We start from the raw sequence: 22,879 nt of genomic DNA on the forward strand, positions 1-22,879 counted from the left end.
AAGACAAAGCCCGTATTTTAGCGCAAGTGAAGGGTTTTACCGCATGAGGGATACAGTGATCACGGACCAACTTTGTTTGTGAAGAAAAAAAACAAAGCAATGTTCTTCGATCATTGAAGAGATGAAAAGAATACTTACGTTATGGATCGAGGATCAGAATCAATGTTGACTTAATATCAGCCTAATGTTCATTAAAGGAAAAGGCACAATGTATTTTCCTAACTTTGAAAGAGCAGAAAGGTGAGGATGCTGAGGAGGAATTTACCGCTAGCAAGGCCTACCTGCACTTGCTTCGTTCGCAATAGCTCAGTGCAGCCTACCTTCATTCTTCACTATCCCAGCCAATCTTCCCTAATGGTAAGGGAAGCATCTTGTATTTTGTATCTGAATGTATTTTAATATGAAGTACCAACACCCATTTTCTGAGCCACTTATCCTCACGAGGGTCACGGGAATGCTGAAGCCAATCCCAGCAGTCATCATAAATTTTGACTTTAACGGTGTTATCCGACTTAAGACGAAATTTGAGTTAAGTCGCTACTGAAGGAACGGATCTCATTCATAGACCAATGACTCCCTGTAAAGAGCTCATGCACCTACGTCACCAAAATCACGTGACTGGCCATATTGCCGGTCAAACAAAGCATTCTTCAATGCTATGTCCTTTGAGACAAAACGAAAATGTCTTATAGTACGAGGCCCAGAGTTTTGTCCGATACCGTTAAACATTTAGAAGGTGATAATAAATGAAGGTACGTTGAAAAATTTGAGACTTTTGGCAGAGAAGACCCATATTTAATGCCGAAGTCAACGTTTTCGCCGATAAGAAAGTGGACTGTTAACCCGCTTCCGCTTGTCTTGGACAACTGGATCTACACATGCATCTTGTGAGTAAGTCGTTGAGATCTACACAGAAGAATTTGAAAGCATAGAAAAGTCTGGACGCATAGAAATACTTGCTGGATCTGTTCTCAATGAAGAATAAATCCCACATAGTGATGGAGTTACTCGGATTTTTTCAATACAAATACCAACATTTAAATAAATGACCACAGGTTTTACACAAACTCACATTCATTCACTATGATTGGGAAAAAAAAACACAGCAAGTTGGCTCTCCATACATGGAAGCGTGTTGCGGCCACACATTAAACTTTGGTAAACCTCTCCAGGACGCACATTTTTTTTTAAATATGCATTGTTCTCAAATGAGTCCAATGCGTATTTAAATTTTTTCTGCCGTATAAACTGTACCAAACAAATATGAGCGTTCATCTGAGATGTTACGCTGTGCCGACCCCTAATGGGACAAGCTGAAAGAAACGTACTTACTTTTTTTAGTGTCCCTCACACTGTTGAGCAGCTCTTTTTCACCGGCAATATGGCATCGTGAAAATAGTGACGTCACGTGCACGAGCTCTATTACAGCTGACCCTACATACACTTTGGCAGAGGCTACAGTCCACCCAGACCAGAACCTCCCGCCACATGAACGGTTTCTTCCCCTCAGCCATCAGACTCTATATATCCATCCATCCATAAATCCATTCATACATCCATGCATATATACATACATACATTTCCATTTTGCTTATTGGAAATAGTCTCTTTATATTTGAATGAATATTTTTATCTTTTTTGTTCGTACCAGGGTCAAGCAATAATACTTATTGTGAAAGCACCTTCTGCTGACAATAAATCAATTCTGACTTTGATTGTGTCCATCACTTCAGTCATGCATTATTTCATGTTTATGTGAAAATGATCTCTTGTGTTTACCCAAAATCCACACCACAAAATGAGCACTGAGATGCTTAGATGCATAGCTGTGACAATAATCCCACTTGCAGCTGGATATGACTTCTTGTGATATGATTTGAGTTCTTACGTCAAAATTTTCTTGGAATGTCTTTTTTAAAAGTCCCGCGCTTTGTTCATCTGATAATCATCATAGTTATTTTCTCTCAGCATAGTAAACATGTCTTACTCTGGTTTGAAGGACAAAAAATGCATATTTTTCACATCATACTTTTTCATTATTCATTTTTGTTTTAACTGCAAACTTGAAACCTGACATTTTTGTAAAATACGGTTTGGGCTCTTGCAGTCAACAGTTGTCAACAGTATCTTTCAATAACATGCAGAGTTTGCACACTGCTTCAATCACGCGACATGCTGACCCAACCTAAACACATACAACATGTGGTTTTTGGCAGCTCCAAGGTCATGTGCTACCGTTCTCTTTGGCGTGGGGCTGCACTATTGTGCCATTACAGCACATACACAATGAGTGGCTTTGTCAACAGCACATTGTGCAGTGTTAATTGTGGTCGTCTAGCGTTTGGTGGTCCAAAAATAGGTGGCCCTCATTTGAGGCCAACTGGTTTAGTGGTTTACTCATCTGATTACGACGTGATTGAAATAAATAAACTTGACTTGACAGGCATATTGTCACCTATCTTCATCTTTATTCTTTATCATACGATCTTTGCCATGGGTAGAATTTTAAATGTGGGCTGTCAAGGACAAAGGGGGTTCAGTGGTGAGTGACAGGCAGCAATCAGGAAAGCTCGTCTGCTCAATTCAGCTCCAGCAACCACAGACCATGCAGCAGTAAGGCTTTTGAAGTATTGATGCATTTCATTTGGATTTGTCTATGCACATTACTACAGACAGTATTTAATTGTTAGCATTTCATAGTTTGTGTGTGTGTTTGCAGTGTTGCCATGTCATAATCCAGACAAGGATTTCTGTGACCAGGGGTCTCTTTTCATTTGATATGTAGAGACATCTAAAGCAGTGATTCCCAAACAGTGTGCCAGGGTACATTAGTGTGCCGTGAGCGCTCTTCAGGTGTGCCGTGGGAAGTTATCCAGTGATATGTAATTGCTAAAAAAACATTTATTCCAAGAAATAATATATATTTATTCATTTATTTATGCCAGTGAGGAACAATGACAGAACAAAAAAATCCTCTTCTAATAGATGGCAGGAAGTACATACAATAATTAATCGATCCATATTTGGTGACATTTACTTTTGTTGGTGTGCCGTGGGATTTTTCAATTGTAAAATATGTGCCTTGGCTCTGTAAAGGTTAGAAATCACTGATCTAAAGATCAATTGCTGGACATTGATATACATCAATCAGGGTTTTGGTTTTTTTTTCCACCCTGACACTGCAGCCTCAGCAAGAGCCATACTGTCCATCTTTCTCACCTACAGCAAATCCTTTCCCTGCACTGATAAAACTTCAAATATCAGGTGAGTGACTGCTGGCAGAAGAGAGATTGCCTGACCTTATTGTTTACTGTCGCTGCCTTTTTGTTCTTCACAAATAAAGGCTTTTTTTTTTAATAAACTCAAAGGTCCTCTACCGTGGCCCATGGAGAAAATGAAAGGGGGCAGTGAAGTATGGTACAATGTGACGGGGTGGAAAAAGAGCAGCTCATCAGAAAATAACAAAGGTGCAAGTTAAAGATAAGGTGCTTGTCAGAGATTAATCCAGTCCTGCTTGATTGTTTTCTTTAATACCAGACCTGCTACAGCAAGCGATAAGTTTGCTGAGTAATTTGGTTTTCTAGGGGACAGGCAGGGACCAGAGTGGCTGGCTCTGTGCTTGAAATAATATTCAGGTGTGCACCATAATTGATTTCTTTTTTTATCCTGTAGTTCTGAAAGAAAAGTGAGATGAAGCTCAAAACTGCTTTGACAGGCTGTTTTCAATCATTCGGCTACACTCCGCTTTTCTTTCTTGCTCACTTTCTCTCTCTGTTTCTTTTACCTCACTTTCCCATTTGGATTATAAACTGGCTTTGTTGAATACATAAAAGAGTGCTAGAAGAAACTTTTTTTCTTGTTACTAGCACCTCTTTGGGGTAGTTTCACAATTAAAGGATGACTATAGCCCGCATTGTGTGTGTATGTGTGTGTCACATTCTCATAAGTCTTGGGAAAATGAATGCAGAGAACAATAGATTAAAATCTATTACAGTAGACTTGTAATGAAATGCAGATACATCCACCCAGTGGTAATTGGGTTGCTGAAATAAATATGCAAATGTGGTATGTGAGAAAAAACTAGTTAAAAAGACATATTCAAAATGCATTATTTCCATTTTCTGTAGAAATTATGCGTTCCTCCCTTTTTTTTCAATTTTCTTGACTTCAATCAATCTCGTCCATGCTTTCTTGTAAAGTACATAATATGTTCAGTTGGCCCAATTATTTGATGCTACCAGAATCAGAATCAGAATCAGCTTTAATGGCCAAGTATGAAACAACACACTAGGAATTTATGATATGGATATTCAATTTTTAGGGAACTATTTCTGAAAAGAGTCACAGTTGTGCAAAGATGCAGTCTTCTGGCATTTAGAACAGTTAGAGTGCATCAATGCTCCGCATTATGTTAAGCTTATACAGAATGCACTTCACCCATTCTCAGTTTACCGTTATAGACCAGTACAATGACAAATGTGCAAAAGGAGCAGTTTAAAGTGACAAATCCTGAGGGGCAGCTGTGGTGAAGGATGCCTCCTGAAGTCCACATTCATTTCTACAATTTTTAGAGTGTTCAACACCAGGTTGTGTTACCCACATCAAAGCTCCAGGCTCCCCACATCCAGTGGATACATAGACTGGTCACCGTCTTTAATGAGGCCGATGACTGTAGTGTCATCTGCGAACTTCAGGAGTTTGACAGTCGGATGCCTTTAGATGCAGTCATTTGTGTAGAGCGAGAAGAGCAGAGGGGAGAGGACACAACTTTGGTGCTGATAATGCGGGTGGGTGATGGTGTCCCCCAGCTTCACCTGCTGTGTCCTGCCCGTCGGGAAGTTGTAGGTCCACTGACAGATGGCAGGCGAGACGCTGAGCTGGAGACGTTTAGAGGAGAGGAGTTCAGGCATGATGGTGTTATCGGCAGAGCTGAAGTTCACAAAGAAGATCCTCACATATGTTCCTTCGCTGTCAAGATGTTCAAGGATGAAGTACAAATCTGTTAGCTTGAAAGGCAAACTCCAGTGGGTCCAGTTGGGGAACCATGACGCTTTTGAGGTGGTCCAGCACAAGGCGTTCAAAGGACTTTATGACCACAAATGTTAAGGCAACAGGCCTGTAGTCATTAAGACCTGAGACTGCTGCCTTTTTTGGGATGGGTATGATGGTGGTGAGTTTGAAGCAGGTTGGTACTTCACTCAGTTCTAGAGATCTGTTGAAGATCTTTGTGAAGACAGGCACTAGTTGATCACCACAGACTTTGAGGCAGGATGGGGACACCAGGTCTGGGCCCAGTGGTTTCTTGATCTTTTGTTGTTTGAAGATCTGCCTCAGGCCCCGTTCATGGATGGTAAACAGTAGAATTGGAGACGGTGAAGTTGAAAGCCATAATAGATGTAGCCTTAAGTTGCTCATATACAGCTTCAAATCCTTCAAGGGTGAAATTGCCCAAACATTGGACATTATGTATGTAATTGATACGGTTGACATTTACGCTAGGAGTAACGGGGAAAAGAGTGGAAACTACAGGTATGTTTTCCAAACCAGCAACTACCTGATCAGCCAGTTTATACTCATCTAGGACACCACGGGGGACGCCAATAGCGTCAATGTAGGTGGGCTCGTCAGCACCGAGCCAGGTAGGCTTGGACCTACGTGAACAGTGTAATAGCCCAAGAGCGTCCTTGAAGTGTTCAGGAGCAACCGCCAGATCATCTAGGGTGACAGGAACAACGGAAATGGGGAAAAGTAAAGTTACTAATGCACATTTTCCCGTACTGTCGAAGATACGGTCCCCTCCACACCACCACCACACATCAGCACGGCTGACAGGTTGGAAGAAAGGTGCTTGTAGGGTCTCTGCACACTGACCATCAGAGATATTGCCAATTGGGGCATCATTACCTTTAAGGAAAATGCAGGTGAAGTTTTGGCGTGCCATAGCACGATTAAACACAGGTTTGTTCTTTTGAGCCGGTGTTACCGGGTGGGCAGTATCCCAAATTTTGCATTCATTTTTCATATAATTTTTCATAAGATCTAGAACACAGATGGAGTTGACTGAAGAAGAACCAACACGTAACAAAGGTCTAGATCCCATACATACAACACAGTCACTCGGGATTTTATTAGCCGCTTGTTCTGCCATTAGTATCCAATTATTGTTTATTGCGCTAACACCTGTCAAAACCGTAAACCACTCATCAACAGATAGGGCTTTGTTTATAATACGACTCTTCTCTGTAATAAATATTTTCCGGGTGGGTTGTGCTAACAGCTGGCACTGATTTGGGTGTGGGTATGGAGTATTTTTGAGCGATTTCCCAGATCAAAATAACCAAGAACAACAATAACACCAATAATAAAAATGCCATGGATTCCTGCTCTCCCTCTCTTGGTCCGAAAAGCAATTGGACCATCTGTAGGAGTCATAGTTAACAATAAAACAACAACAAACAATAAAATAAAAGTGCAATTAAAAGTCTGTAGAAGGGGGAAGCATAGAATAATGAAACCACTTAGTTCCTTTTCCCTCCAAGCCAACAGCTTTGGAGGTACAAGTCACCTTGTGTGGTCCAGACCAATGGGATTCTGACCACTTACGAGAGAGTCGTTTAAGGTAGACAGATGACCACTCAGGAAGATCAAGTGCAGGAGGTGGTGTTGGAAGAGTGTCCTGGATCTGTGAAGGGAAATTAGAAGCAAAAGAATGCAGTTGTGTCCAAAACAGTTTATGAGAAAACTTGGGGGACACAACGCCCTCCTCCAGTGGTTGGAGTGAGGAGGAAGGGCCAGGCATCAGACGACCTGAAAGAAGTTCGTAAGGAGAGAAACCAGTAGAGCGAGACAGTTTGTCTCACAGACATTAGAGCAAGAGGAAGAGCCTGAACCCAGTTTATGCCGGAAGAGGTACATATTTTAGCCAGTTTTTCTGTCAACGTGCAATTCATACGTTCAACTGAACCTTGACTGGCGGGGTGATAAACACAACCAAATTTATGAGTTAACCCTAACCACTTCTCTACAGTAGCTAGGTGTGTGGATGTGAAATGTGTACCGTTGTCTAGAGGATGAGAGCGGGAAAACCATGCGTTGGAATCCAGTGGTTCACCAAAGCTTTCATTACCAACATGACACTTTCGCGAGTGTAGGGGTAGGCTTCAGGCCAACCGGAAAAGGTGTCAACAAAAACAAGAAGGTAGTGCGTACCTTGAACAGGAGGGATCATGTCTGTGAAAACCATGACCAGTTCCGCACCAGGCCAGGTGGGTGGGTCAAATGAACCTGGTAACGGTCTAAGTGTGGGGCAAACATTGTGCAGCTGGCAAATATTGTCACGACAGTGGGTGTGACACAAGTCAGACATTTAAGGATGCCACCACATGGAAACTTCAGTTAGCATAGCTCTGGGGCCAATATGAGCCATACAGTGAGTTTTGGTCAGAGTAGTCACGTCCGTGTTCTAATATGATCATATTAGTTGTCAGAGGTGCGTCAATTACAACAATTATGCGGCATGGATCTGCAGATTTGGAGATTTGTACGTTTGGGAGTGGTGTGTCCTCCCAGTTAGTCATTTGAGTCAGTCGTTTCACCATTGGTCCCAGCTGTCGGGCCTCGTGTCCTGGAGACGGAGCGTGTGAAATGTGGGGTACTGACTCTTCCTCCATTTTGAACCGTGTCATTTGATCTGGTGCAAGAGAGCAGGATGCCGCTACACCCTCTCTTGCTGTATATATATGTGTGGCTGTAATGTCCCAAGCATCACCTTGTATGCATGCAAAGTTTTCCTCATATACTAGATCGTGGTTGCAGTCATAATATAGTGTGCAATGGTAAGGATCAAGTGGAGGCAGATAAGCCCTAAGAATGTTTAACCAGGGCTTCCACAACAGAAATTTATCTATGAGACCAGGTTTGAGTGGTGTTTCTGGTTCAAGTCGGGCCCAATAAATGTCCACAGTTGGAGTTGGTTCACTCACAGGTGTCATAGACCATTGTCCAGAGTGGCAGACGGTGTCAGCTGCCGGCATTATAAACGAATGGTGGAAGGTCTGTCCTGCCAAGATTGTCGGTAGGGGTTGAGTCCATTGCAGGGCTTGTTGAGTGACAAGCCCATCAATTGCACAGTGTGTTGTGAAAATTAAGTGTCCGGGAGCGAGATGTTGAGTGAGGAATGTGTTGCCTCTGTGTCAACAAGAGTGTTCACTTTTCGCAATGCAACAGAGTTGGGGATCATGGCACTGCATCGCTGGACCCCTGGCTTTCCGGGTACCCATAGTGGCACTGTCCAACCTGCTGTTGTCCATCCTGCTGCTAGGGTGGGCCGCCAAAGCTGTTAATTCTGCCTCTGTCTTGGCCTCCTCGGTTATTGGACCAGCCACCACGCCCTTGCATTGGACCTTGAGGTGGAGGAGCTATAAGATAGTCTTTAAGCCAGTGATCGAGAGAACCACAACCAAAACATCCTTGATCACGTTGATGTTGTTACACTCTCCCCCGGCTCCTCCACGCCTTCCTGCGTATCCATCCCAGCTATTACCTCGGAACCCACCTGCCTGTCTAGATGGTTGTGCCTGCCAAAAAATTACGTCTGGTGTGGTTTTGGACCTTAACGTCTTGCCTGTGCTACTTGTAATTTAATAAGTTGTTTTGGAGTTTAATAATTTCATTATCCTCACCCTGTTAGTGTCGTCTAAATCTAGGCTCATCACCGTACAGGTCAGGGTCAGCTTTAAGAGTGGTCTGTACTGATTCAGGGAGACCTGCCAGGATCGCAGTCCTGAACAAAGCCTAACCTAATCAGACTGTCCAGGGTGACGTCCAGTCGATTCAGTCCAAAGTTTAGTACAGTTAGTCAAGTGCTCAAGTGGGTCGTTTAACATAGGAGAAAGAAATGGGTGTGGCTGTAACAAGAGTGGGGTACCTCTCTCTGATAGCTGCGGCCAGATGCTTGAAGTGTGCTCTCAATAGGGTTAGGGTACATTAAGCATACCTGCAATTGTCTCGATTTCTGTTCAATACTAGTGCACGATCTAGATGCTGCTTGTCTCCAGTCTCCAATGCAGAGTGTATACCCCTGTAAAGTTTCCACAAAACTAGACAGCTATGCATTACCACCAGAAGAGAGACGAGACAAGTTATCAGCAAGACAATCAACATCTTTAAGATTAAACAGCTTGTATATTGGACCTGCCGGAGCCTCTATCATAGGCATCATTGGAAATCAAAGCAAAGCAAATTTATTTGTATAGCGCATTTCATATACGAGGTAACTTTACATGACTAAAGGCGTTTGAAAAGAAAGAGATAAAACATTTAAAACGGGATAAAAACAATAAAAACCAACCACAATATTGAAAAAAAAGCAATTAAAACCGCATACAGTCCAAGTAATATGATCAAAAAGTGGATATATTTTAAAAAGCATGAAAAAAAAAGAAGTTTTCAACCTTGGAGTGTTTCGTTTGCTTGTTATATAATATAATATCCATTCATTTTCTTTAATGCTTATCCTCACAAGGGTCACGGGGAGTGCTGGAGCCAATCCCAGCTGTCAATGAGCAGGAGGCGGGGTACACCCTGAACTGGTTGCGAGCCAATCGCAGTGCACATAGAGACAGACGACAGTCACACTCACAATCACACCTCAGCGCAACCTTGAGTGTCCAACTAATGTTGCGTGTTTTTGGGACGTGGGAGAAAACCCACGGAGGCACGTAGAGGACATGCAAACTCCACACAGGCAGGTCCGGGATTGAACCCGGGAACTGTGAGGCCAACGCTTTACCAGCTACACCAGAGTGCTGCCATGATATAAAATATAATAATAATAATAATAATTATTATTATTATTATTATTATTATATAGTCATTGCGCTATGCGAGAGGATGCTTCACGTCAAATCAACAAGACAGTTTTAACTAACCCCCCCTTCAGCGCCTCTCGCTTCCTCTGTGTGTGTGTGTTTGTGTGTGTGTGTGTGTGTGTGTGTGTGTGTGTGTGTGTGTGTGTGTGGTATACTTACGTGTGATTCAGGGCGCGTGCATGTGTGTGTGTTCGACGTGCCTCCTTCCTCATTTTTGCAGTCCTTCACTCGTGTCCACAAATCAAATACACCTTTTTTTTCCACTTACTTTACCTTCGTTCGATTTACCATTACCATTTTTCTTCAATGTTGGCTTCGCCGTCACCGACACCATTATTAAATGTGCAGTGCGCCTTTCTCTGTTCACCTCTTTAAAATCCATGAGCCCTTATCTAATGTGTCTCTTACATCTTTCATAGTCTTTTACAGTCATATTTTTATTTTATTTACATAGTCTCTGTCAATTTCCTATAACTTCATCGTCAGTTTGTCCCGTTTGCGAATTTTACCCAAGTTGTGCTCTTGCCATTATTTTAATGCACGCTTCCTTTCTTGTTTCTTTTTGTCAACATTAGCCTTCATTTGCCGCTCAGTTTCAATGTACATTTCATGTTTAATCCGATTATATTCAGCACATTCATGATCAAATTCACCATCCATGATTATTTATTTAATTTAGTGGTCAATCTTCTTCGATAGATCCCAACCGAATTCCTATCGCGCAACAAATTAGCCTATACTATTCGTTTTTTTTTTTTGTACGCCACCTAGCGATGTCCCAGATTCAAACCGACGGCAAACCCTCTGTTTTTAAGGGATGCCATCCCCCTGAGGTGTAACAGGTAAATCTCACAGTGCAATTGTACGTCTACAATATATGTCAGCTACAACAGGATACAAAACTTGTCTTATTCTCTTTATCTCTTATTCTTTTTATCTCTTACTCTCTGTAGGAATAATTGTGATCATAATTATCATACATTTGCTTCCAATAAAGAAATGCTTTGCTCTGCCCAAGATAACGTGGCAGTCTCCTAGCAGGAGATAGCAAGAACAAAAACATCTAATCATCAGAACTGTTAGAACTGCTGCCTGTTAAAGAAATGATGACCACACAGGTATTCAGCAATCTTCCAGACATGCACACGCACTTGAACATTTACACCTTGTTTCAAACTGTTTTGCTTGTCGTCTCCTTTTTGTAACATCCATGTAAATAAGGGGCGTCTCAAAACTAAATAAATAGAGGTGCCGAGGAGAGGATAATCAGAGAGTGCAGTGGTGAATTGTACGAGACAGTTCCTCTCCTCTCTCCTCGCGAGACTTGAACTGGTGTCTTTGCGTCCTTTTTTGTCCTGTTTAATGAATGTCTGATTGGTGAACCTGACACTCTCAATAACTCATATGAGGCATGAACAATTTGATGAGAATGACTTCTCAAATTTAAGCAGTTCAATATGCAGAATTCAACAGTAACAGGTTTCTGCTTACCTTTTGGTTTTGTTCACGACCTGGAGAAGTCAGAAGTACAGACAGCCATCCTCGACTTGTCCGTATAACACTCCTGTGTTTCTCATATGTCACTTCTTTATCTCATCTGCCGACAGCTAACGCTCGTCTACCTCCCTCGACTTACGGTCGGGGTCACCAAATTGTAGGGATTTGCGAGTTTGGACCCAACGCGTGTTTGCTGATCAAGGAACGGATGACCAGTGATCAGAAAAAGTTAACAGCAAATGTATTTATTACAAAGAAATGTGCAATACAGATGTCCGGGTCTTATCTAGGTATCTGCTGCACACGAGAGATGTGTCTTCTGGCAGGATCGCCAAAGAAGAAGACAAAAGCTTTTTATGTATGGGTCCATGGTAAAAGTGGCTCCCCCCCCCCCCCCCCCCACAGTCTGGTCCTGGGCTGGGATGGTAACTTTCCGCTCCTTATCTGGTGTCGTTCATCTCCACGGCAACGCCTGGGAGAGGAGGCTGCCACCAGCCGGTTTTCTGCGTACAAAGATCAAGGACAGCCACGGCGCTCCACAACACATCCTTGTCTGATTAGCAAATGACAACACTTTATCTGTTGATTAAATATATAAGGTCATACTTGAGCAAATAATGAAAGTACAATAAAAGTAAAATAGTCTTCACTCTTTTTTCCACTTTTAACTGATTTTAACAAAAGGCTTCGCGCGGTTAAGTAATTGCCTGTCTGTAGGAATGAAGTCGATTAGGCAGTGATCAGAGGAGCCTCAGGGAGTGTGGGGAATTGTGTGATATAGGTGTTTAATTGTGGTACAGCAGTGGCCTAAAGTGTTATTTGATGTGCTACATATATTTAAGGATTTCATGGTTAAATTTAGCTGTGTTTAAATCATCTAGGATAGGATGGTGATTCTGGGTGTTTTTTCCAAATCTCGTTTACCTGCCGCCCAGTGTTAGCAATGTTGTGTTCATGCTAGCTTGGTGATGAATTTAAACACCTATGAGAATGAAAGAGGCAAACTCATGCAGCGAGTAGAATAGCCTACACTTCAGGAACAATTACTTCAAAAGTGGGCTACAACGTTTGTCGAGTTGTGTAGCATCAGTGCAGCATTTCTCATTGATATTGAAGCACTGCCTTTTGATTTCTGTGCGAGCTCTGCAATGTGGTCCGCCCAAATGAAAGCCGGGTAGTGTAAGGTCTCTTTTGGCAACGCATCCACAAATCCAAGTCTCTGTGAAGCATAGGGCAGCACAACGTCAAAAGTCTTTGCAGGTCTTGATCAGAATCAAAGTTCATTCATTTTGTTTGCTAGGGAATGTAGATTCGCGAGAGGACTCAACAGAAGCATCAGTCTGTGTCCGCTCCTGCGGAGGTGAACTTGTGTAACGGATCGCAAGCCTCTGCGCCCTCTTCAACACGACGCTCAGTCAAAGCACGAATTAGTAACACCAGGAAAAGCTTCAGTGAACGTGAGAGATGTTGAAAAAAAGTCCCGAGAAGACTCTCTGATGGTGTGCAAGTCATTTCTTCTGTACTTGAGTCCCGAGATGACCGAAAAACACAAAAGCGTAAACAATAGAGGCCTGCGACATGACGTCACAATCAGGTGATTTTTAGGCTTTTTTTTCTCTCCCTCTCTCTCTCCAGCCTCTTCAACACATCACTTCCTGTCCTTCTTAAACAATGGTTACAACAATAAAATGACAAAAGTATTTCTTTTTCACAAATGCATCAAACACATTTAAATGCAAATCCCTCCAAAAGAAAATAAAGTCAGCACATACAATTGAACAGATATTCCACCACATTGCATAAAGAAAACCTATAACCTAAATGCTACTCTATTATACTGAACTTTTACCTGTACCAACTTTTAACCAGGTTACAGTAGGGATGTTTTTTTTTTATTTTGGATTTTTTTTTTTTTGTATTGACTACTTTTGAGGAGGTTTTGGCAGCTTCCAGTATGCTTCCTCTTGTGTAACAGTCTTTGAGTCCCGTATCTTGATGTTGGCTTCAACCCAAAACAGCTGCAACATGTGAACAAGCTTCTCCCAGGCCAGCCTTGCAGTCACAATTTGCAACGACAATTTTCCCTCTTTGTTTAGCAATAACCCAAGTCAAAGGGGCTTTTCTCACAATTCTTGGGAATGCAGAACCTGTTAAGGTAATTTTAGAGTTTTTAACACACATGCATACATGTATTAAGTATCATGAACATTTAAATAATATTACTGAATATTTTCACCCATTATTGTGGCAAATGAAATTTTCACAAAAGAATGTAGGCTAGAGAAATATATATATTGAATTGGAAAAAAAATTGTCTATTTCAAATATTTTGATTTTGAAAATAAATGGAGTACAATATGATGGAAACCTAACAAAAATAAATTTATTATACTCTTTCTTACATGGTGTTTCTTAACTGTCAAATGATAAGTTGCAAATGATCATTAAATTACTCCTGGCCTCACAAAAATTATACACATTTAAATGTACATGAATTAAATAATTGTATTTGCTGAAAAGCTGTAGTGGGAACATTTACATTGAACTGAGAAAAGTCACAGTGTAATGAAATATAGATCATATGAAATGTAAACACTGACCTTTCCACTGACTAGTTGGTATCCATTTCTGACAACAGCTCCCACATGGCGAACCCAGCTACACACAAACTGATTGTATGCATCCACACTCTTGTAAACTTTCAGGTCATGGTATAAACACTTGGCGTGAAGATAAAATAGTTCCCAATGTCATGGTCATGTCAGGATAGTATGTCACATCTGTTGTCCATTCCTATTTGGGTAACTCGAAATGGTCAACTCCATTAACCAGAGCAAGTTTTTCCTTGTAACGATTCCTTTCAACAGTTGTCAGGGTGTCACCATGTTTACACTTGGTTGAAGGGCCTGCCATGCCTTGCTAGATCATGGAGATCAAATTCCAAGCGAAGAAACAGAGACGAAACTATATAAAAACTGACTACACCAACAGCACTCGAACTTCCCGAGGGTTTGTTTGTCCTCCAATATGGCAAAATATTAATGCGCATGTTCGGTATGACGTCAGTCGCAGCCCTCTATACCAGGGATCACGTACTGAAGGAAGCCACACTGGTAGGTGCTATCTTCCGGACAGTATTGAGAAGAGTTGAGAAAGACAGGGAGGAGAGACTAACTCTTGATTGCTCAGGTGCGCTCGTTTGACAGTGTGGTTCAGGGGCCGCCGCGATCGCACAACCTAAGTATGGGGACCGCTGCCACGGTATATATACATATATCAATCCATCCATTTTCCTAGCCACTTATCCTCACGAGGGTTGCAGGCGTGCTGGAGCCTATCCTAGCTATCAACGGGCAGGAAGGAGGGTACACCCTGAATTGGTTGCCAGCCAATCCCGGGACACATAGAGACAAACAGCCGCACTCACAATCACACCCAGGTGCACTTTAGAGTGTCGAATAAATGCTGCATGATTTTAGGATGTGGAAGGAAACTGGAGTGCCCGGAGAAAACCCACACAGGCACGGGGAGAACATGCAAACAAAACCTGGGTCCTCAGAACTGTATATATACAGTGAAGAAAATAAGTATTTGAACAAGTTCTTGGAAGTTATTGCAAGTTCTCCCAATTAGAGGGGTCTGAAATTCTCATTGTGGGTGCATGTCCACTGTGAGAGAGATAGACTAAAAAGAAAAATCCAGAAATTACAATGTATGATTTTTTTAACAATTTATTTGCGTGATACAGCTGCAAATAACTCTTTGAACACCTGTCTATCAGCATGAATTCTGACCCTCAAAGACCTGTTAATCCACTTTTAAAAGTCCATCTCCACTCCAAGTATTATCCTGAATCCAATGCACTTGTGTGAGGTCGTTGGCTGCATAAAGACACCTGTCCACCCCATACAATCAGTAAGACTCAAAATTGTAACATGGCCAAGACCAAAGAGCTGTCCAAGGACACCAAAGACAAAATTGTACAGCTCCACACAGCTGGAAAGAGCGACGGAAAATTTGCCAACCAGCTTGGTGAAAAAAGGTCCTCTGTTGGAGCAGTCATTAGAAAATGGAAGAAGCTAAACATGACGGTCAATCTCAATCGGAGTGGAGCCCCACGCAAGATATCACCTTATAGGGTCTCAATGATCCTTAGAAAGGTGCGGAATCAGCCCAGGACTACACGACGGACTTGAAAAAGAGCTGGGGCCACCGTTTCCAAGGTGACTGTTGGTAATACACTAACTAAGACATCATTGTTTGAAATCATGCATGGTACGGAAGGTTCCCCTGCTTAAACCAGCACATATCAAGGCCTGTCTTAAGTTTGCCAGTGAGCATTTGGATGATGCAGAGAAGTCATGGGAGAAGGTTTTGTGGTCAGATGAGACCAAAATGTAACTTTTTGGTCATAATTCCACTAACCGTATTTGGAGGAAGACGAATGATGAGTTCCATCCCAAGAACACCAAGCATGGGGGTGGTAGCATCATGCTTTGGGGGTGTTTTTCTGCACATGAAACAGGACGACTGCACTGTATTAAGGAGAGGATGACCACGGCCATGTATTGTGAGATTTTGGGGAACAACCTCTTTCCCTCAGTCAGAGCATAGAAGATGGGTCGTGGCTGGGTCTTTCAACATGACAATGACCCCAAGCACACAGCCAGGAAAACAAAGCAGTGGCTCCGTAAGAACCATATCATGGTTCTGGCATGGTCTAGCCAGTCTCCAGACATAAACCCAATAGAAAATCTTTGGAGGGAGCTAAAACGCCGTGTTTCCCAGAAACACCCAGCCCAGAAACCTGATCTCGTCTGAAAGTCTGATCTAGAAAAGATCTGTGTGGAGGAGTGGGCCAAAATCCCTCCTGCAGTGTGTGCAAACCTGGTGAACAACTACAGGAAACGTTTCAACTCTGTAATTGCAAACAAAGGCCACTGTACCAAATATGAACATTGGTCTTCTCAGGTGTTCAAATAAATCATTAAAAAATCATACATTGTGATTTCTGGATTTTTCTTTTTAAATTATCTCTCTCACAGTGGACATGCACCTACAAGGAAAATTTCAGATCCCTCCATTCTTCACTGTGTGTGTGTGTGTGTGTGTGTGTGTGTGTGTGTGTGTGTGTGTGTGTGTGTGTGTGTGTGTGTGTGTGTGTGTGTGTGTGGTGTGTGTGTGTGGCACCGTGGATCAGCTGGTAAAGCGCTGGCCTCACAGTTCTGAGGACCCGACTTCAATCCCAGCACTACCAGTGTGGAGTTTTCATCTTCTCCTCATGCCTCTGTGGGTTTTCTCCGGGGACTCAGGTTTCCTTCCACGTGACAAAAACATGCAACATTAATTGGACACTCTAAATTGCCCCTTGGTGTGATTGCAAGTGCAACTGTTTGTCTCTATGTGCCCTGCCATTCAGGGTGTACCCCGCCTCCTGCCCGTTGACAGGGATAGGCTCCAACACACCCTGTGACCCTCGTGAGGATAAGTGGCAAAGAAAATTTATGGATATATATATATATATATATATATATATATATATATATATATATATATCCATCCATTTTCTTTCATTTCATATGACTGGAGATAATCACCCTAGTAGGGAAGAAACTAATTAATTGGTCTGAGGGAAATCAATATGGTCCCAGCAAACAAACTCTCCCTACCATTCAGAATCCATGTGTGTTGCTCTGCAATTACATTTATTGACCAGTGCTAAATGCAAGTGTGTTTACTACAGGTTTGAGCCTGTCACTCGCACTCTCGCTGAGTTCAGAGACAATCAGTGAGGATTATCCCTATGAATACAGACGATATAACAATTATCTAATCCATGGGAAATGGACTATAGTTAATTCTTATTCATGATAACCGTCCACAAAATGCACTTCTGATCTAAAATAAAAACGAGATCACCTTGGAAAATAGCTGGGTAGATGGATGGATACATATCTTATATGCTTTAAAGCAAAGGGAGTTCACAGATCAGGTAAGTCTAAAAACAAACACCCTTTACTCGTTATGGAATAAAACAATTTCCTTTCTAATTAGTCGTGCATGTAATTAAAAATGAATGATACATTGCAAGTGCAGATTACATTATTTCAGTCTTATGCATTAAAAAAATGGTAAAAATGGTCATCTTCCATCGTAGTACAAATAGAATGTACAGTATTACGTATTAGATAAATCCTGAAACAAAATACCCACTATTCACTTTCTTCTCCTTCTAAACAACTCAGTAAATTTAAATCAAATGAGCAATCACACTTTCTAGTGAAAGTATGGGTACCCTGTCTCAACACAACTAGACAATAAAACTCATTTATTCATAATGGTCTTAAGAAGCACAGAGAGTGCAGAGAAGTAGCATTGGCACACATGCACAGACACTAATATACACAAGCATGTGTACACACACACACTTCTCCTTGTCCTGTTTGCTCCCAAGGGTCTCTGTTAAAATTGACCTTCTCTGCCTTTCATCACGGGAAAATATCAGCCTCAAAGAATAATAAGTCTGCCAGACACATTAATTAGAGGGTGTCTATTTAGATAAATGCCCGAGGGGAAGAAAGAAAAGGAAAGAGAGGGGGGGTGAGATGTGTGTATTTTGGGAAATATGAAATATGAAAACAAATTCAATTCATCTATGAAATAAATGCCAGAGGTGTGGACTCAAGTCACATGACTTGGAATTGAGTCATGAATTGGATGACTTTAGACTTGATTTGACAGTATGTATATATATTTTTTTCCCTTCTAACAGGACAAACTTGTCTTTCTCCTTTTTAATGATCAATATCTTATATGCTTTTTGTACAAGAAATGCCAAGTTTAAATTGAAATGTTTTTATATGTGTTTGAAATTTGCTTGCTACAAATGTTTGCAGACAAAGAAAACACACTTTGCAGCTTATATGCACATGAATTTGTATCAATAGGAATTTAGGAAAAATACTATCGGTTATCTGAAAGAGGAAACTAATTGATCCTTCTTTCTTAAATGAAATGTTATTTTTTTTCTTGTGTATTCATAATTATTCATCTAACAAGCAAAAATATATTTTATTGTTATACTTGATTATTCCAGTACAATTGTCAGTAAAACACGAAATACTAATTTTATATACTATATGTAGAAGCTTTTTCACCAAAATTCTTCTTGACACAAGAAAAACAGTTTAAACTTTTGTACAATAATGTCCAGACTGGTTAGAGCATCTGCCTCACAGTTCTATGGACTTCAAATCCCCGCCTGTGTGGAGTTTGCATGTTCTCCCCGTGCCTCCATGGATTTTTTTCCGGGCAGTCCAGTGTCCTCCCACATCCCATGAACATGCGGTAATTGTATACTCGTAAAAGTTCAGGGTGTACCCATTCTCTCGCCCAGAGACAGCTGAGATAAGCTCCAGCACACCTGCAACCTGGGTGAGGATAAGCGGTGCAGAAAATGACTGGTTGGATAGGTATTTACATTCAATACTGTCAATTAATTAAATATTAGTTAGAACATGTATTTTCATGTTTTCCAGTTTAACCCATTCATGGGCAGGGTAGCAATTTTTTCCTTTATTGAGATAAAAGTCTCCTAACAGGCCACAATCAAGGAAATAACACTTATTTTTCGTTTATAGTCAAGTTATATGATAACTTTACTAATTGATAATCTTGTCCCAAAAATGGGACGCTGCCTGCGAGAGGGTACTTGGGTTGTTTTAGTAGATCATCCCAAAAACAAGAATCAGAATCAGAATAAAAGATTTAAATATTTTGATATACTGAATGAAGGATATAATGCATGAAAATCATGATGTCCCAAAAAAGGGATGCTGCCCATGAATGGTTATTAAAATGTGGCAACACAAGAATTAATCTTTTTTTTCCCACTTGTAACCGGCACACTAGGTTACATTGGAGGCCGAATCACCCCACAGCTCTCAGCTAGATTGTCACTGTTACAACTAGTGTACAGTAGAGTGTACACTTGCTCTCATCGCCTTTTCTTCGCCCTCTCTTCAATTTGAGAGTGTCCCTTCATTGTCTGTTTGCGAGTGTTTAATTCCATGCAGGTATGTAATAGAATACCTCAAGACGGAATTTCTCACAGCTGTTTTATTGGCTCCATTCACAGTTTGGTTGATCATAATGTGCACTTAGTGTATGTCATGTATGTCATTGCTGAATAAAAATGTTAAATATACCTAGATTTAGAAGCAAATATGACTTATGCTTGGGCCAGCGAATATGGGGGACCATTAAAATGGTGACCCAAATTAAAGTAGAAGAAAGAAAGAAGAAAGAAAGAAAGAAAGAAAGAAAGAAAGAAAGAAAGAAAAACTACTGACAGCTCCTCTGATAAAAACAGAGAAACACTCCCAAATCTGACAGAATGACCTGATGGATTTGTCTTGTTTATTTCAAGATCTTTCATACGGCAGCAGTATTCTGCTTTTCGGCCATCGCTTGATGAAATACGACAAGATGTGAGCTGTAAATGTCAGATCAGTTTGACAAACAGAAAGTGAAATTTGAGATATAATGGTTCAGTGGCCTGGGTTTATACTGTATGTATTAATTACACTGGTGCTCATAACGATCCATGAAAATGTAAAATGTGTTTTATTTCATTTTAATTCATGTGTGCTCACCGACTTCTTTTTTCAGAAATCAGCTTTTTGTCTTTTGGGTGCAATTTGATTTAGTGCAATACAAGCAGTGATTACTGTGATCGCCTAATTAATTAATTTTAAAAAAGCTTCATGCCATAAGAGCCTCCAGTAAACCTTTAGGAGCGATAACAATTTAGCAGACTCGCACTAGCATGTTCCAAAATAAAAATCCAGCTAAAACAATGTATTATTTCTGTATAATTAATTTTATTTAATGCATTTCTTTGTCACTGTTCAAAATCCATCCCACTTCACTAAGTGTGCTTTCTGCTAGTTATCCCTCTCTGATTGCTTGACTGTCTGGGCCTTGATAATTGTAACTCCACCCCACCCCGCACCCGCGGACACGTTCTTTGATTTTGAGACCATTTATAGGCTTTGCTTTCATCCCTAAGATTCACTTATTTTCACGACCCATCGGAACGGGAGTAGGATCCAAATGGAGGACTCGGACGATGCAAGGTAGTTCGGGGAGAAACGTTTATGATTTCGTGGTCGGGGATCGGGCAGGCTGTCAGGTTCAGCAGCGGAAGTTGGGACGTCGGGCGAAGAGAGCAGGCAGGAGTCGGTACACGGGAGAACGATCAAAGCAGGCAGAAGTGTCGAGGGAGTCAGGCTTACGGGGTGAGTCGGAGAACAGGCGAAGGTCAGTACACACAGGTTGTCGATCAGGTATACGAGAGTGCTGGAACGGGACATGAAGCTCAACGAACTGCCTGGGCCCAGTCGTAGTCGGGGTCATATAAATACACAGAATAATCAGCCCGCATGAGGCGCAGGTGTGCGCTTCCCAATCAGCGCAACCGCGCGGCTACCCGCACAGCCTGGGCTGGAGCGGCAGGATCATCACACTTATAATTATTTTCTTCATTCTATGCGTGTTTCTGAAGCTACAGTTGTTCATTCGGTCTTAAACTAAGCATTCAGAATTTTATTTTTTTTTTACTGGTCAGTTAATTTTTGTTTTCAGCAGATAAGATTTCTACCCAGAATTAGACTGATTATGGCTTTAGACAATACATTGTTCCCAACTGAAGTTAATCAAAACTATTCCCCAAACCAATAAGAAAAGGGTTGTTGTTGTGGTTGTCATTTAAAGGGCAAAGCTCTCTGGTTTGCAAATGGGTTTGTTCTTCTTGTAGTTGTTAATAAATGCTGATAAATGATGTACATATTTTGGTTAAAATATATACTTATTAAATAAGCGTGTTTTACGGTGATGGTTGGGAGGTCAGCATATACAGTATACGACAATTTTTTTCCATATGTTTTACATCAATTATTTTTGAAAGCCTCACGTAGATTTAAAGACACAAGAGAGTTGTGGTTCAGTTGTATAAACACACTCTATCATCTATCCCCACCTAGTGGTCTTTTGTCCATTATAGAACTCCTATGAATACCTCACTATAAACGCAAACAGAACATCGACAGATTTTTTTTTCAATTAAAACACTTAAAAATGCAAATGAGACTTACCTAGCACCTTCACGACCCCTGTGCGGAAAATCAGTACGGAACATGGTTTGATGATTAGATGGATTGGTAGGTGGGCGGATAAGCACATCTGCCTCACAGTTCTGAGTACCCTAGGTCGAAATGCGTCATTCCCTGTGTGGAGTTTGCACGTTCTCCCCGTGCCTGCGTGAGTTTTCTCTGGTGTTTCCTCCCCCATTCCCCAAAAAAATCCATTGAAGGTTATTTGAAGACTAACTGCTCCAAGTGTGAATGTGAGTCTGAATGATTGATTGTTTATATGTGCCTTGCGATTGGTTGGCGACCAGTTCAAGGTGTGCCCTTTCGGCCAGATTCAGATGGAATTACTACATTTTGAGGGATTGGATATAATGTTTGGAGACTGATCCTAAAAGTAGAAAAACGACTGGTTATTTGTTTTGTGTATTGAAAGAGAATAAAAAAAAAAAAACAATATTCATACAAAGATTGATTTTCTTCTTTGTTGTCTCGATCAAGTTTGATTTTCATTTCTAAAATGAAAATAGATACCACCCATTTTGTGACGGGATTTTTTATTTGTATTTATTTTATGAATATTTCCATGTTAGGTAATGGATAATTTCTGCTGCCTCTTAGCTTTTCAAAAAGAAATTGTATCTTTGATTAAGCTTTTACCTGTTTGATAACATGATAAATAAACTAAGACTCACACTGGAGATGTTTGACTGTGATGTGAGACATAGACATGCATACTTTGTACTTTTTCTTAACCAACTGGAAACTTCATACTAGTGTATATTGGCTGTTAAGGCATTAATGTGTGTAGTGTGTGAGTCCGTACAAAATATGGGGAAGTCCGGTCGTTTGGATTAACAATGTATCCAGGTCATGTCATATGTATTGTACCTTTAAAATTTGAGGTTAATCCTCTATCATTTTATGTTGTTTTGAGAAGATTTTTATCGGCAATTACGAATATTCGCGGGCGCCACCATTTTGGCATGTCACATGACCCACGTGCGCAGATGTGACGTATTACATCCGTAAACAAAGAAATAATCGCCAGTTTATAGTGTCTTCACATGCAGTCCCACTACAGTCGAATACGGTAAAATACCTTGCCGTATCGCAAAATTTTGCCATAATTCAGAGAGAAATAATCCACAGAATGTTCGGTGGGATGCTCTCCCCAGTAAGAAAAAGAATCATTTAAGGACTGGAAACCGGAGTGCCCGGAGAAAACCTGCGCAGGCACAGGGAGAACATGCAAACGCCACAATTCTACACACACACACCCCTCCACACACACACACACACAAAACACACACACAAAACACTCCACAAAAAAAAAAAAAACTAAAAACCTCTACAAAAATCAAA

The 22,879-nt window shown here is 41.1% G+C and overlaps 2 protein-coding genes across 6 annotated transcripts in view; one reads left to right on the plus strand and one right to left on the minus strand.

The window, feature by feature from the left end:
- Positions 1-4,243: 4,243 nt before the first annotated feature.
- Positions 4,244-21,841, minus strand: LOC133500553 (uncharacterized). Of its 5 annotated transcripts, none has more exons than XM_061819369.1 (3): positions 6,604-9,793; positions 5,555-5,715; positions 4,244-5,325 (listed from the first exon to the last, which is right to left on the minus strand). In XM_061819369.1, the coding sequence occupies exons 1-3, from the start codon at positions 6,797-6,799 to the stop codon at positions 4,981-4,983; spliced, it is 702 nt and encodes a 233-aa protein (XP_061675353.1). In that variant the 5' UTR covers positions 6,800-9,793; the 3' UTR covers positions 4,244-4,980. The 5 variants fall into 5 exon arrangements, 3 of the variants coding, with proteins under 3 accessions (XP_061675353.1, XP_061675352.1, XP_061675351.1); XM_061819368.1 differs by having other exon boundaries at positions 4,244-4,877; positions 4,956-5,325; positions 5,555-9,793; XR_009794941.1 differs by lacking the exon at positions 6,604-9,793 and adding an exon at positions 11,361-11,723 and having other exon boundaries at positions 4,244-5,715.
- LOC133500554 (neurocalcin-delta) overlaps positions 20,554-22,879 on the plus strand; it is a 121,275-nt gene continuing 118,949 nt past the window's right edge. The window contains exon 1 of the mRNA XM_061819370.1: positions 20,554-20,687. The gene's annotated coding sequence lies outside the window, so the exon portion shown is untranslated. The remainder of the gene's footprint in view (positions 20,688-22,879) is intronic.

The sequence above is a fragment of the Syngnathoides biaculeatus genome, chromosome 5, assembly GCF_019802595.1.
Source record: "Syngnathoides biaculeatus isolate LvHL_M chromosome 5, ASM1980259v1, whole genome shotgun sequence".
Lineage (NCBI taxonomy): Eukaryota > Metazoa > Chordata > Actinopteri > Syngnathiformes > Syngnathidae > Syngnathoides > Syngnathoides biaculeatus.

Bases quoted from the DNA above. Each gene is read 5' to 3' on its own strand.
- LOC133500553 (XM_061819368.1), bottom strand. From the start codon at position 6,148: ATGGCAGAACAAGCGGCTAATAAAATCCCGAGTGACTGTGTTGTATGT. The intron at 5,326-5,554 runs GTAGTTGCTGGT...GGCCTGAGGCAG, and splicing joins AGTATAAACTGGCTGATCAG to ATCTTCAAACAACAAAAGAT.